The following is a 16,648-nucleotide window of genomic DNA, read 5'->3' as shown; positions in this document are numbered from 1 at the left end:
ACGGAATCTATTAAGTCCCGCTCAAAAATGTTCTCATTCTTCTTGGAAAAAGCAGCGATTTTCACAGTGTTAGAAAAGAAGAAGTGTAGACTTTTGTTATTTGAATGGTTTCCTTTGATGTTTAAAATGTTTGTATCAGAAGAGGCTATTGAACTTTTAGCCTTTACTACTAACCCACCACTGAGGCCTGATTTGGGGGCAGACTGGGTAGGGACTCTGTCAGTCTGTTTATTGAGAGCCATAGCCAGTACATTCTTTGAGTAAGTCTTTTCGGATTCAAATATCCCAAGTAACTCTGAGATTCTAGATGCATTTGCTAAGTTTTCAATTTGATACTCATTTGCAGTGTAGTTTGCTTCTCTTGACAGTGGTAATAGATTAGGGAGTTCTAAAGTAGCTGTCTTCTGCCTGCAATTATTCAGAGATGAGACTGCTCCATAATTGTTATTATTATTCTTATTCAAATTCTCTTTATGATTTCCTGGTACCACCTCATCATCAGTGTTCATAACCTGTGAAACTTCTGCACCATCAGGTTCATTAGTTTTTCCATTTTTCTCCTTCCTAGCACTCTGCACAACCACATTATTGTTGGCGGTGTGATCCATTTCATTTTTCCGTTTGTTCTTTGTTTCTTCAGCCTCATTCAGCTTATCTTGCACATTCTTATTTTTTTCTTTCTCATCTTTTCTTGCTTCGTACATTTCCTTTTCTTTGATTCCAGTAACATTCTCTTTCTGGCACATATGGATGGGCGGCAGATATGGCTGCCGGAAAGAAGTGCTATCATGCTCTTGTCTTTTATTTTCCAGGGTTTTGATGTGCTCTATCAGTGATTCACTTTTACATTCAGTGGATGAAGGGGCTGTCATTTCAGGGGGCCATTTAGGCTTACTCATTTTAAGTTCTTCCTCAAGGGGGATGCTTTTCTTAGGCATCTCTCTAAAAGGAGGCCAAATGATTTTTAATTTTCCTCTTTCTCCAAATTTCTGCAAACCATCCCTTTGCCCTTCACTGTCACGAATGTCTAAAGGTTTGCTAAGATCTCCAAGGATGGGAGTGTTTTCTGCCTTGTTTTTACAAATATTTTGTTCTTCAGTAGGAATAAAGTCCATTGAGCTGCTTTGATTTTTGCAGTTCCATTGATCTTTGTGCTGTTTGTGTCCAAAACCTTCATCATAATTTCCCTTAGATTTGAAAAGTTGTTTAAAGTGAGGTTTACAATATATATGTCCATGAAGTGATGCATAATTTCCCAAACTGCCAAAAAAAAAAAACAACCAAAAAGAAAAAAATTAGTATCCCACACATACCCTGCAAATTCATAGGGAATTTGGAAATTAATTATTTTATGAATGTGTCAGAGATTTAGTACAATTAGTTTACTGGTAATAGAAATGTGCTTGTTAATGGAGCATTCCTATTCAATGACAGTTACCCCTAATGCCCTACACAGTGCCTTTCCTGTAGTATTTAGAATGTCACGCTGTATGTCAGGTATTGGTATAATAGGTATTATAGTGTAATGCCCATGTAGTTATAGATGGTGTAAAATGATAAGACTAATCTTTGTTAACTCAATGATTTATATGAGGGGGTTATTATTTTCAATATATCCTAAATAGCACACACACAAAAATCAACTATTTGAATTTCCTTGTCAACTGAATTTTGAATGAATTAGAAAGCTTGCCTATACAATTGTTTTTCTGGCCTTTTGGGGGAAATTAACAAATAGTGTGCCTGTTAAAAATTAAAATCAAATTTAGTTCAAGACAGTGGAAACATTTTTGGATATCTCTGAATCTCCACATAAAATCAGATGTATCAACTAGGTAGTAAAACTTAAAACCCATGGATAAAACTTATAACAAAACTAAGTGACAGGTCTTCATGAAAAGTAGCATGGAATGGGAGGAAGGGATATTGGGAGAGGAGCAACAGCAAGATCCTTAATTGCCTTTTAATTCATAGTAAGATGTTAAATTTTTACTATGACAGAGTAAACCATTATATGCACATGATTGAAACAGGGAAGTGACTTCAGATTTGCCTTTTAGAAAATGCATTCTCGTTATATCATGGAGCCTAGCACTGTGCAGGCTGGTGGTGGTGGTGATGGTGGTGATGGTAGAGAGATACTGGAGTCAGGGAGAGCAACTAGCTAGAAAGGCTGTTGCATTAGTACAGAGGAGAGATGACACTTGTTTGAAAGGTGCCTGGTCTGTGGGATGGAGTAAAGTGTACAGCTCAAGAACTATTTATGGGATAAAACTTCTGTGACTTGGTCATTGCTTGGGGACAGGAAATGAAGGAGAGATAGGAATCAAATGTAACTTCATGCCTCAATCATTGAGTTAGTGTTAATGTTATTTACTGAGAGAACATCATACAGACCATGAAGTAAAGGAAGCAGTTTTGATAGGGAGAAGATAATGGGGCATATTGAATTTGCTGTACTTAGGAGAAATCCAATTGGAGCTTATATATTAGTCATTGAGATACAAGTGTCTGACTTACAGAAGAGTGCTGGGCTAGTGGTACAGAGTTATTGTCACGTGGGTGATGATTACAGTTATGAGCGTGGATGTGATAAACAAGAGAGAATATAAACAGTGAGAAGAATAAATGCCCATAACAAAGTTCTAAGAAATTCTAATATCTGAGTAATGGACAGAGAAAGAATCACCCACACAGGAGGGAATCTGAGAAGGAACACCTACAAGGTAGGGAGAAAGCCATTATACTCTGGTGCCATGGAAACCAAGAGAAAAGAAGATTACAATGATGAGGAGGGTTAGACATTGTCAATTAAAGTCAGGAAAGATATAGTCTGAAAGATACACATGGGATTTAGAAAAGTAATTACACTTCCGCATTTCAGACTATAGCCACACCAAACACCATATTTGTTTAAATGTATTTACTTCAAGAGTTTTGAAAAATGAGTGCATTTAAAACTGTGTTGGTAAGGTTTTCTGTTTCACCAGAGAATTTCCAGAGTATTTATCTGACTTGATTTTGACTTTTTCTAAATTCCCTTTTGCCCCCACTTAGATGGAATAGCCCAAACATGGTAAACTCCAGCTCCCATCTCCTGTTTTTGTATATGAAATTTTACTGGAATACAGCTAGGCCCATTAGTTTATAGCCACATCTGTTTGTTAGGTTATCTATGGCTGCTTTTCCGCTCCATTGGAAAGTTGAGTAACAACATAACCAGCATGGCCTGCAAAGCTGAAAATATCTACTACTTGGCCCTTTGCAGAAACAGTTTGCTGACTCCTGATCTAAAGCCTATTCTTCAGACTAAAGTAGTAACTTAAAAATCCTGATTTGCACAGTGACTCTTAATTTTTCTTACCAATATGATTTCCATGTTTGCACAAAAGGAAACCTTCTAGATTTGATTGGGAATGAAAAATTTCAAAAGGAAAATGGTCACGGTCATCCTGAGCAAGGCATAACGGAAATGATCACATCCCTTTTGCAGTTGTGATAACTGCCGCCAGCAAGATCTGGAATGGCCTACATTTCCCTAGACACGATGTCATAAGGACACCACAGGCTGTTGACTATCTGAGCCATGGACCACAAACCTTTACCTCAGTGTGCTGTTGCAATGGTGGCATCGGAAGCAGGACTTATGAAAACTCTGCTTGTCTGCTGTTAGACACTCCATTGGGTAAACTGTCTTTTGACAAAGTATACATATTTCCTTGTCTTGGAGTGGCAGTCTCTAAAATAAAAATGTACATAGGCTTATTTAGTGTTACCTTTAATCACACCGTAAACAAACAAACAAAAACAAACAGCAGCTTATTCCCTGGCCATGCAGTTAAAGTGGAAAAAGCTCTAAGACTATTGTGATACTGCTTCTCTGGACATAAGCCATTTCAACACAGGGTCTGAGTCTTTGGTACAATCAATCTTATTCTAGTGTCTCTACTCTGTTATACTTTGCACAAGCTGACTTTCATTATTTAAGAAAGCATCCATGAACAAAACCTATTCATTAATACCTTCAACAGATTACATAGTAAACTTAGCCATGGGCAGCCTTGAGAGCACTCATTCTGGATAACTAAAACTTCCCATGTCTATTAGGGGTTAGACCTCACTTGGCCCAAACCTTTTGTTTTTGAAAGCATTCTGGAGAAATTTTTCTAAAATTTGTGCATATCTTTTGTTACCTGAGGACATTGCATATATTTAAATATTTTCTTGATGACTCAGTGTTGACTATGACAGCAACTCTTAACTTTACTATAATGAAACTACCGATGACATCGAAATGTTCAGGGTCATTTGTACTCAGGCTAAATGGCTTTAGATCTCATGGTTTGGGGGTTTGCACATCTGCCTTTTATAGTTCCCCTACCTCTCATATGCATGTGAGCTCCTGTGAATAACAGCAATTTGTACTACTATCCCGTATTTGCATGGTGGTTCCGAACTGACTCAGACCTGTCAGCTCAGAATAGTTTTGATCCTCATAATGACCCAGTGAGAATAACTAAGCTTTCATATTAGTTACATATATAAGCACATATGCCCAAGTTTTTTATACATATAAATATACATCAGTGCTTTGAGGCTCAATTTGAACTTCTGAGAGTACTCTTATTTATTTGGTTCTAGTAGGGGACATATTTCTATATTTAAAATCAGTCTTTTTTTACATATTTTTATATGTTTTTAGCTATTATAACAGAAACTGAAAATTAGAAATTAATTAGACAGATTAGCTTAACTATGCCAGAAGCAAGCACATTAAGAAATCATATTAATCTGATAAACAAGACACATATGTTGCAAATATTACAGAAGCATAATTATTAGTTTCAGCTACTTTTATTTTTAAGTCTGCTATTTTTTTCAGCTTGTCTAAAAGAATATACTACACTAATGATACACATTAATTATGTCAAATCCTTTTATTGTGAAGCCTCATTAATTGTAAAATGTAGGGAAATATAAGTAAATGAGCTTTTCTCTGATGTTAAAAATGTACTAAGTTCTTAGGTTTTAAATCCCCTTCTTTCTGGATATAATCAAATTTATAAAATTTTTTCCTTGTTCATCTGTGACTGAGGCCGATTGAGCTATCATTTTGGGCTTAAGAAAAGTGAAAAAATATGTTGTAAAAAAACAGTGGTATTAGAGAAAGTTAACTACTTTCAATTCAATAACAATAATTAAATATACAGGTCTAATTCCAAACCTACACTTTTGTCAGCAACACCAATCAATAAAAATCCTTAAAGCACATATGATGAGTGAAAATTGCTTCTTGAACTATTATCAGGCTGCATTGAATTCAAATGCAAACACCACTTAAGCCTGAAGGTTAAAAATGCATCAATAGTAGGTCAAGCGACATTATCTAATATTGTCTTAAATAAGTGGATAAAATAATAACTTTTAATAAAAATATTAATAATGCCATATGGGTGGACAATTATTAATTAATATATAGTTATATATAATAATACTTATAATAATGCTATCATAAGAATGATGATTATATCTGCTAATTTATTCAAATCCTTATTTACCTTAGCAAATAGAGATCTCAATAATCTATATACATAGCAGTATTTTTAATTCTCACATAGTGCAGACAAATCAGATTAGATGCTTTTGTAAAGAGAAAGTAATAAAAACAAGCATTGTAAAGAGAAGGATACTGGCAACCAGGAAAAGCTATTAGTCTTAGGTTATGTTGTTTGGTTACTTCCATGCGCTCTGAACTGCAAATCCTTTTAGCTTTGGAGCACATGCCTTTAAATGGATTAATCTTAGTTTACATTTTTCAAGTTCATTTACCACTTCTGAAGGCAGATTCCTCTTGGAAGGTGGTTCTCATCTCAGCTGCAGAAGCATCGGAGGTTGCATATCCCACACTTTCGAAAACTTTTTGACTCTCCTGCCATGTCTTTTGAAAATTCCTCCTGAGGTCTTTAGGTGAATCAGAAATGTCCAAAATGTGGCCCGCGATGACATCCTCATAGGTTGGTGGGGCATGCTTGAAGTCAAAGCCAGATTTGCCGGCTTCTGAATTATGTGTTGAAGACACTGTGGTCTTCGACCCAACAACTTGACTCTCAAACGCATCCACACCTGAGAAATGTTCACTTAGAGATTTTGTTTCAGAGTGTACACTGGGCTGCTTAACAGGAATATTTTCTAGCTGTCCTCTAGGACGATTGCAAGAAAAGCCTGTGAAACCAGTGTTTTCTAAAGATGTTAATCCAAATTCCTCCTTACAAAACGTATGACTTTCTTGTTTCACATTATGGTCTGCTTCTCCATTTACATAAACTCTTGTATTTGACTTTGCTCCAAAAACTGGGCTATCCTCAAATTCCTGGAACCATCTGTTTATTTCATTTTCATGGTCATTCATGAATTTTTCAGCCATTTGCACAGTTCGGTTGGCTGCTTCATACCCCTGAGCATGCTCTGACAGGCGAGGCCCTTCCACTTTGCGGATGATTTCAACTGAGTCAAAACATTCAGCATCCGGCACTGTGCCATTGGTAGCATTTACTCCATCTCTATGAACATAAGTCGCTCTTTTTTCTACTTTCCTAACTTCCTCTTGAGCTTCTGTGGATTCTCTGAAGGAACCACTATCAACTCGATTTACATTTATAGGTATGGTTATTGTTGGAGAGTTTCTACCACGAGTTTCTATCTTAATTTGACGACGAAGAGTTGCAGGAGACTTGATGATCTCAGACCTCCTGTCTATAACTGGACCTGGGGTTACCGGTGAACATGGGAGAGTTCCTCTGGATAACTTTGCAGTGGTGTCTTTGAGTTTGACAAGTTGTTCAGAGCGGCTCCTGGGTGGGGAAGGGGAAGTATTTGCTCTCTGATTTCCAGATGTTTGTGACACAGGTGTTCTTGGTGATGGTTCAGCAAAAGTGTCCTTTTTAGAGGACATAGGAAGCTCATCCTTAGTGGAAGTTTCTGGTCGCCGGGCAGTAGACTCAATTTTTATAAAAGTTGGTGATGGTGGGCGTGTCTTTAGAGAGGGAGGAGAAATCTTGCTATCTTCCAATTTAATTTCCCGATGGGTTTTCACATGATTATTCATATTGGCTGCATGATGGGTTTCTATGTGGTGGTGCTGTGTTTTTTCTACAGTGGTATTCTCTTTCTGTTCAGTGTTTTTATTATAGCTAATATTAGTACTAGACACTTTAGGTGTCTCATTGAGACTAGTAGGTTTATTTCTCTGCCTGCCTGCTTTAGAGGATACCGTGGCTGTCTGAATAATATTTTCACAAGACACAAGCATATCCTCTGCTTGAGTTTTAATATATGTTATTTCTTCTTTGATTTTTTCTATGTTATTCTCCACAGCAATGCGAACTCCATACTCTCTTTTCTCGTCACTTAACAGCCACACCGGAATACTATTTAACAGGGTCTGAAATGTTTTAAGGCCCTTTGTATCTGGCTCTGCTTCAAACTGTTTTACCCTAGACAAAATCTGTTGCAGTTCCTCACGTTTTCTCAAAAATTCCAATATATTTACAGGACATTTTCCATTATCCATCTGGGATTCTTTTACAGAGGAAAATAAAGATTGGTTTTGTGTTATCTCTTGCTTTGAATCTTTAGTATTAGAAAAGACTTGTTTCTGTTGTATGCCCTTTACACCAAGCCATTTTTCTTCCTGAAGATTATTGTCTGGCTGGGGGAATTTTTTATGTTCAACCTGACTTTCAGAAGTCTGTATTTGTGTGTGCTGAACTTTCTCAGTCTGAGAATGAAGACGTGCATCAGTAACCTTCGGCGTGACTAACTTTGGTGCTGATTTATTAAAAAGTTCTTGTTTTCTTTCAACTTTTCTTCCTTCCTCTTTTTGACTAATCATTGGTGGCCCCTGAATTGTTGCTTCACTTTCTAGAAGTTTCCCACTCTCAGATTCTCTGAATTCTTTTTGCTTCTCCTGAATTATATTGTACCTACTTTCATGGCTTTTCCCTGAGTGTTCCATAGGCAATTTTATTGCTACTCTTTTTTCCTTCTCGGGTAATTGATAATATTTTTCAGCTGCAGATTGCTTATTACTATATTCAGCTGATGTGCTTGCTTCAGCTTTCTCAGTTTCCTGATGCTGTTCTTTGGTAACAATTTGAACATCAACTTCAGGTTGCTTTTCATGGCTTTCATAGTTGTGATGCGTACCATTTAATTTGTGATCTAGAGTTGGAAGCTTGATGGTTCTAACTTTGAAAGTTGGGGAGGCTGGTTTGCATTGGGGCATGTGGAAGTGCTCCAGATACTTATCCTGTTGTGTTTGTTGTCTGCTGCATTCTTGGTGACTCTGTTTAATTTCGCAAGCTGATTTAGATTGTATCATGTCCCTTGAGCTCAGTAAAACTTCCTTTTTCATGGTATCTTTGTCTTCTGAGGCTGCTAGGACATGTTGGAGCCTCTTGGTGGCTACTGTTACTGTTGGGGCTGTGGAGAGCCTGTCATCAGCACGCACTCCTTGAACTTGAGAATGTCTTTCAGGGTCTGGGTGGGGTTGGGCCACAGTGACCCCAGAGTCCATTCCAGGTCTGGGAAACTCCTCATTTGTTTTTTGTGAACACACTTCCTTTTCCAACTCTGACGTATTTGGACTTTGGCATTCTGTTTTGGCCATGTTGTAGCAAAAATTCTTATGTTTCTGTTTCTCCAGTTCTTCTCTTTGTTGTTTGTATTTTTCTTCAGCAATCATTAAAGGTGTCTTAAATTTTCTCATATACGGTTTTGGATTCTGTTGTCCTGAACCTGCAGGAAATGAATGAGATTTTACAAGAGGTGTTTTTCCTTGTTTTTCTTTGGGTGGTAAAGTTTCTGGAACTGTCTGTGAGAGAGATCGTGTAGAGTCCATAGATAACTGTTTTCTTTCAGGAGCACTTTTCCTGGGTACGTTCTGCTTCTTCTCTGTGTGCTCACTGCTAGTCTCTGATATTACTCTTTTCTGATCCTTTGAGGAAGTAATTTTACATTCCATATCTGTCAGGGAATTTTTCCGTTCTACTCTTGGGGAACCATAGTATATTTTATCTTCCATCTGCTTGAAAAACTTGGGTTTCGGTAATGTGGGAGGTGGCACGCGTACTCCTGACTTTCCCGTTGTCATTTTAGCCTGAGAATGAGTTTGCTGAGAACTCGAAGCTTCTTCTTGGGAACATTGTACCAATGCCCCAGTGTGCTTTTCTTGAACAGAGGAGGGAAGGAGATGTGCTGGGTTTAGAGATGGCGTTGGAGGAGGGGGAGGTGGTGGAAACATTGATAGACATTCTCTTTCAGATTTCTCCTCTTCTGGTGGTGGAGGAAGAGGGAGGCCTGGGAAATTTTCAAACTCAGCCTTTATCTTCTCTGTGGACAGTGAGGGAGGAAACCCATTTTTTTCAGGCAACATCATTAAAGGAGGTGGAGGAGGAAGAGGAAATTCTATTTCAGATGATGAATTGGAAGGTGGAGGAGGAGGGGGAGATGGAGGTGGAAGAGATCCCTCACTTTCTTTTACAATATTTTCAGGGTTCAAGTTGATTGGATTAAAGGACATCTCCATGGCTATTTTTAAGTCTCTGGAAGTATTTGTCTTCATTAGAAAGTCCTGGCTGTTTAGGTGAAGATCAGTCTTCTGCTTCTTGTCAGTTGCCTTAAATTTATTGTGGTTTTTCGGGGAGACTTTAACTCCTGTTACATTTGATATGTCTTGATCTACAGGCCACACTGATTGAGGGTTCACATTCTTTTTCTTCATATCTTTATCATAATATTGCAACTCTTGCTTCAACATAGTTTGCTTCTGAAAGTTCCCTGAAACTTGGCAAGTTTCTTCAACTCTCTTGTTGACTGGAGCCTGGGTTGGACTGGGATTAGAGCTTTGTGTATTTGTTGACATTTTAGTGTTCTTGGTGTTTTTAAAACTCTTTACAGGGAAAGATGCAGGCTTCTGGTGGTCATTCCTCAGCCTGCAAGTTTCAGTCTGTTGTTTTCCGACTGCTTTATCAAGAGATTGGGCAGAGTTGAAGACTGCATCCTTTTTCTTTTCTCTCACTGCCTCTAGTTCTTTAGTTTCTGAATTTTCCTTAACTGACACAGTTGAAGTCAATTGCCTGCTCATATGTTCATCTCTAAGGTGCTGCCCTGTTGTGGCCTCAGCCCAGGCACCCATTCTGTCCCCTGTTTCAAACATATCTAAGCTATTTTTAATAGCTTTGTGATGTGAATTAGATAGTCTTGTAAGGCTTTTCTCAAGAGCATCATTGTTTTGTTCACGATCTATGACAATCTTCACAGTACCTTTAGGGGCTTTTGGAAGATTAACCTCAGTTCTTTCTTCTCTTAAAGTCTCATGACAAGATTTGCCTGTAGTTTGGTTGAGTGTGTCTGTTTCCCCATGCCACCTGGCTGCTGGCTCCAACGGTCCTGGTCTTGGCTGAAGAAAACATTTTTTGTCTGTCTGGATGGCCATCTGATGAATCTTTGTTTGCTGCTCTTGTGAGGATCCTACCATGACAGCGTGTGCATCTTCTTGGGTTCCATGTTTTTTATCTACCTTTTTGAAAGCTCGTTGTGCTTCTTTCAAGTTCTTCAGTGAGGCTTCAAGGTCATCGCGGATGAGCTCCTTTTTCAGGATTTCCGTTCTCGTGTTTGTAGTCTTTTCAAGGCATTCAATAGCTTTCTCAAAATCATCAGGGATGGCATCAGGCTGTCTACATTTTGTCCATGGGTGGCTTGATTCCTTAAGTGACTTGAGGGTGGCCAACATATCACCTTTTATAATTTCTTCTGTTTTAGTCACTGTTTTCTGATTTATGGCCTGGTTGAGGGAATTTAGGGTTGATTTCAGATCACCTTTAATAATTTCTTCTTTTGATGTCTTACAAGGTGTGCTCTGAGGCTCTGTCATGAAAACCTTAACAGTATTATGCACATCTCCTGGAACGATATCAGTTTCATTAACAGTACGTTCAACCTGAGACTGCCTCATATTTAGTAACAGTTTTGTGCCCTCTACATCACCACCAATTATTTCTTCCTTTGTTTCTTGTGTCCCAGCTGCTAGTGTTTCATTTGACCCTATCTGTAGTTGTCTGAGATAATCTAAAGCTCCAGTTTCTATGCATGTTGTAAAAAACTGAACATTTCCCCTCTCAGAGGCATCGATTTTAACCCTTTCAGATATTTTATTGTTTGATATGGAAGACAGCAAATTATGAATGGTATGCTTCACATCACCCCCTATTACTTCTTCACGCTCAATTTTGTCACCAGCATTTTCATGAAGAAGACAATATATGGTCATGTTAATATCTCCTCTTTCATCCTCCTGAATTAAAATGCCTTTCTTTACCGAATTTTCTTTGGAGAATAAGTTTTTGATTGCTTGTTGTATGTCACCACTCACTACCTCTTCTTTTTCAGCATGAAATTCCATTGATCTGTTTAATAATTGAGTTTTGGTCAAACTAATATTTCCCTTCTCTTCTTCACTAACCATTATCTCTCTTTTTGTACAGTCTCTTTTAGAAAGTAGGTTCACCATTATATTTCTGAGATCAGCCCTGATAATTTCTTCTTTCTGTATCTCAGGAGATGTTTGATTCATTAGCTTATATTTTGCCATTCGCACATCTCCAACTTCATCAGCTTCAATGATGATTCCAGGAGCCTCAATAACTTTTTGAGAGTAGAGTTCTTCTAAGGTTTCTTTAATGCTCTTGCCAATAATTTCCACCTTTTCTACCCTATTTTCACTAAATTCATGAAGGGGTGTAGTCTCAAATAGCCAAGTAGTTGTCTTGACATTAGAAGGAGGGATTTCTTCCTTGGTGATTTTTGAGATGCTTTCATCTGCTTCTTTCATAGAATCCAAAGTTTGATTTTCAAACAGCCATACTGCCTGCTTAACATCACCTTTTTGCACATCTTGCTGGGTGACTGTTTTGATATTTTCATATTCTGACTCTTCTCCTCTCAGCTCATCTATAGTGTGGGTTTCAAATAGCCAAGTAGATGTTTTAACATTGCCTTTTTGAATTTCATTGACACTTACTGTCCTTATATAAGCATTCTTGTGACAATTTTCAGATTCAAAAAATTGTTTGCCTGTCTTTACATCCCCACCTTGAATATGGTCTACAGTGGGTACAATATGATGTGATTCATCTGAAATCTGATCTAGTGGCTGAGTTTCAAATCTGTATCTGACTGAACTAACATCTCCCTTCTGAATATCTTCTTGTGTGACAGATTTAATAACAAACACAGTCTCTGATTTATTAATTGAGTCTAATGGTTTTGTTTCAAAAAGCCACCTTGTCCCTCGTACATCTCCATGGATTACCTCTTCCTTTTTAACTGTTGTCACTTCATGAAAATACCCTTCTCGGTCTTGAATTGCATAGAGTGGCTGGGTTTCGAAGAGCATTCTGTAGCTGTTTACATCACCCTTTATCACCTCTTCAGCAATTGATTCTTTGGTACTGATATAGTCAGATTCTTCTTTAATCTCATCTAAAGAAAAAGTCTCAAAGATAAAGCACCCCTTTCTCACATCTCCACCTTGTATGTCAGTCACTGTCTTAACTAATTCATCACCTTCTTGGCCTTCCTTTATCATATCAATGGGTTGGTTTTCAAAAAGCCACCTACAATTTAAAACATTGCCCTTCTGAATATCTTCAGTCTTTAGGGTTTTGATCTTTTTCAAAACTTCCTCTGAACCAGAGCTTATAGAATCTAAGGACTGATTTTCAAATTTATGCCGCATGCCAGAGACATTCCCAGCTTGGATATCCATTGGTATGGCCTTCGTTTCCTTTCCTTCTTCTCCTTGTATGCTGTCCAAATTTTCTGTCTCAAAAAGAAAACATGCTGTACGAACATCCCCACCTTGTATCTCCTCGTGTTTTACAGTTTGTAATTTAGTTGTTGCTTCTGAGTCATCTTTTATGGCATCAAGTGGCTGAGTTTCAAAGAGCCAAGTACAGGCTTTGACATCTCCCTTACAAATTTCTTCACTGCCAGTCATCAGTGAAACTTTTTCATAAAGTGATTCCATTGGCTGGGTTTCAAAAAGCCATCTACAGGTTTTCACATCCCCTTTAACAATATCTGTAGTTTGCTCGGTTTTACTTTCTAGTTCTTCCCTATTACTAAAATACTTAATTGAATCAAGTGGTTGTGTTTCAAACAGCCATTTAGCAGATTTCACATTTCCAGTTTGTACTTCTTGAGCAGATATTCCCCTAATGATCTGGAATTTATGAATGCTTTCATCAAACTGGTCAATGGGCCTTGTTTCAAAAAGCCACCTACAGCTTTTTACATCACCTCTTTGGATTTCTTCTTGCTGGACTGTCTTTACCTGGTGATATTTTCCAAGGTGATCTTGAATAGCGTATAGTGGTGTTGTTTCAAAGAGTGATTTATTTAACTCCACAGCACCTCTTGTGACTCCTTCCACCTCTATTTTATGTGATGCATCAAATTTAATTAAATTGTTTGATTCAAAGAAACGTGTGTAATTCCTTACATCTCCTCTGTCAATTTCTTCAAGTTTCACTGTTTGTATATATTCTTTTTTATCTTCTCTAATGTCTTCCAGAGGTTGGGTTTCAAAAATCCATTTTTGGTGCCTAACATCCCCCTTTTCTTCTTCAGAGGCAGTGATTTTTTGAAGTTTTCCTATATCAGGGCTATCCTTTAACGCCTCTATTGGAAGTGTTTCAAATAGATGCTTGGTAGTTTGTACATCACCCCCAATTTTCTCTTCAGATCTTAGAGTATCTGCATCAGGAACTTTGTTTAAAATGTCTAATGGCTGTGTTTCAAACATCCAACATTTTCTGGAGACATCTGTACCTATTATTGCTTCCTTTTCAGTGATGACCTCTTGTGAATCTTCTTTGATTTTCTCTAAAGGTTGAGTTTCAAATAACCACTTTGCCCTACTCACCCCACCTTTGACATTTTCTTCCATGGATATTCCTCTGACAACTTTAATTTCCGTGATATCCTTGTTAATTGTGTCCAAGGGCTGTGTTTCAAACATCCACCTTGCTGTTCTCACATCACCCTTTTCAACATCTTCCCTGTGAACAGTTTTAATTTCTAGTATTTGACCTAAACCATCTCTAATAACATATAATGGTTGAGTTTCAAAACATTTTATACTTCTCTTAACATTTCCCTTAATTTCTTTGAGCTCAGACCTGAGTTGCAGAAGTTGCACCTCATCCACTGAATGAAGTTGTCCAATTTGATCCAGATGTTGACTTTCAAACATGTATCTCACAGTCTTCACATCTCCCCCAGTTATATCTGTTACGGCAGTTACCACTGGTGCTTCTTGACTCTGATGCATTTTATTCATTGAGTCTAATGGCTTTGTTTCAAACATCCACCGGGCTGTACGGACATCTCCTCTGGCTAGCTCAGGAATTTTCTCAGCATTTTCTTCAATGCCAGAAGAATGATCACCTAGTGTATCCATGGGTTGGGTTTCAAACATCCATGTGGTGTACTTCACATCACCACCTGCAATGATTTCTTGATCAGCAATGCCCTTGGAGATATCATCATCATCTGGAGAGCCATTGTTGATGGAATCTAATGGCTGATTCTCAAAAATCCATCTGATGGACTGCACCTCCCCCTTAAGAATTTCATCCCATTCCAAGTGCTCTCTTTCTGAGTTGAGAGCTTTTTGAGAACTGTCATTTGTATTCTCAAAAGTGTACCGGGCTTGTTGTACATCTGTTGAAACTGAGCTCTCTGTGTTCACTTGACTGGAAACAATCTCAGAAACCTCACTGATATAATCTTTTTCTAAGTTTTTTCTCAACTCAGGATGAATGTGTTTATATAAACGGTTTAATTCATATAAATTTCGTTGCTTGGAATACAATTCTTTGGGGACTGGTGGCATTCTAGGAGGGCTGGGTAATTCAGGGGACTGGGAAAATGCGGTCACATCTAATGGAGTTTGAAGTATATCAGGTGGGGGAGGAGGAAATTCTTCTGTCTTTCTCAAAGGACTGGCATGAAGTTGTGCCAGAGTTGAGGAAATGGCACTGTGGTCACTATATCTCATGGCTGATGTTTCCTTCCTCTGGCTGGTTGAAGAGCAAGAAGTGGAAGAGGTACCCACAATTGATGATGGCTTTAAAATCTCTTCATATTCACTTTCAATCTTTAAGGGAGAGAAAATCAAATCTTATAAAGATACATGGAGTGGTGGAGACTTCCTAGGCATTGCCTTTCACCTGTCCATCTGTTATAACATCTCCATTGGGAATGACAGGTGACGTACTTCATTTAGAAAGAGACTTAGGAGCAATAGTCAGTGTTTGTTACCACCTTTCCCATAACCCATTTGCACAATTAGAGTTATATTCTCCATTCAATCCATCTACTCATTATCTTAACATATTTATATCACTTGATTACTTTTCCTCCTTTACTGAATGTGCTACACACAGTAATCTAGAAGGAAATGATAAAAGTGTGAAAGTACTTTTGAGGGTTGTTTTGTCTTGTTTAGTTTAGTTATCTGACATTTAAACTTGGCTTTATTATTTTATCTAATGTTAAAGCTTAGAGAATACATGATCCTTTCTTTCCCTGTTTTCTTCAGTGAGAAAAGTTCTGACTCCACTGCTTTTCTCTTACAGAATAACATTTGTCTATGGAACAGAATAAATAATGTTTCAGAATATTTTTTCATTGTTGAAAAACCACACCAAACATTCAATAATTTGAAGATGCTATGCATTTACATCTGATGTTACACTTAGTATGTTTCTGTATAGAAAAATTATCTTACCTTAATCTGCTTGGCTGGGGTTGTTTCTTTATCAGAACAAAGGACATTTTTCTGGGCAGACTTTTCAAATTGCTCTTTTAAAAACTTAGTTGAAACCTTTGGAATTTCTTCATCCTCAGGTGTATCTATGACTACAAACAGAAAAGAACACAAAGGATATTCTGTAATTAATAAGCATGACATTTCCACCCTCAAATGGGAGGGAGGTGGGGTGCATGGGGCGGGGTGGGCTGGGATGGGAGAAATAAACAGAAAACTGTACTTGAAAAATAACTAAATAAAAATTTAAAAAAGGAAGCATGACATTTGAGGAGAAATTAAAATGCCCTGGGAAACTTCTCATAATATAAGTTAAGTAAAACATTCAAGGTACAAGTGTATACATACAACATTATTTCATTATGTAAGTTAGTATATGTCAAGAAATATACAAAGAAAAATAGTGGTCATTGTCTCTGAATGGTAAGTTATAAGACATGAAACTACTGTTTATTTCAGTTGTACAGAGTTTCCAAATTTTCTGTAAGCATGTTTTACTTTTATGTCCAGGAAAAGATAACAAAAGTTATAAAACAAGAACAGCAAAAGAATACAAAAGGAAGACTGACTTCCTTATACACAAACAAAATAAAACCACACACAGATATAGTCAAGTGACATTTCATTCACAGTTAGCTTAAAACTGTCCTTTTAGCTTTTCAGGACAGTGAAACTTCTCATTCCTTTTATATAGGCAAGAGAAACCACACCCCTATTATGCAAACTTGCAGGCAGATGTGCCGGTAGTCTAATGTC

General features: G+C 37.6%; 1 protein-coding gene across 1 annotated transcript in view; it reads right to left on the bottom strand.

Moving 5' to 3' along the window:
* Window positions 1–1,196: 1,196 nt before the first annotated feature.
* Window positions 1,197–16,648, bottom strand: part of XIRP2 (xin actin binding repeat containing 2) — a 71,845-nt gene continuing 56,393 nt past the window's right edge. The window contains exons 6-9 of the mRNA XM_037140708.2: window positions 15,854–15,984; window positions 5,830–15,220; window positions 3,606–3,739; window positions 1,197–1,260 (exon numbers count right to left, since the gene is read on the bottom strand). Of these exons, the coding sequence (XP_036996603.2) occupies window positions 3,645–3,739; window positions 5,830–15,220; window positions 15,854–15,984 (9,617 nt within the window). The 3' untranslated portion in view covers window positions 1,197–1,260; window positions 3,606–3,644. The remainder of the gene's footprint in view (window positions 1,261–3,605; window positions 3,740–5,829; window positions 15,221–15,853; window positions 15,985–16,648) is intronic.

The sequence above is a fragment of the Artibeus jamaicensis genome, unplaced genomic scaffold, assembly GCF_021234435.1.
Source record: "Artibeus jamaicensis isolate MK-2021 breed Jamaican fruit bat unplaced genomic scaffold, CSHL_Jam_final contig_391, whole genome shotgun sequence".
Classification (NCBI taxonomy): Eukaryota; Metazoa; Chordata; class Mammalia; order Chiroptera; family Phyllostomidae; genus Artibeus; species Artibeus jamaicensis.
Note: the sequence above shows the minus strand (reverse complement) of the source record. Positions and strands in the feature narration are given on the sequence as shown.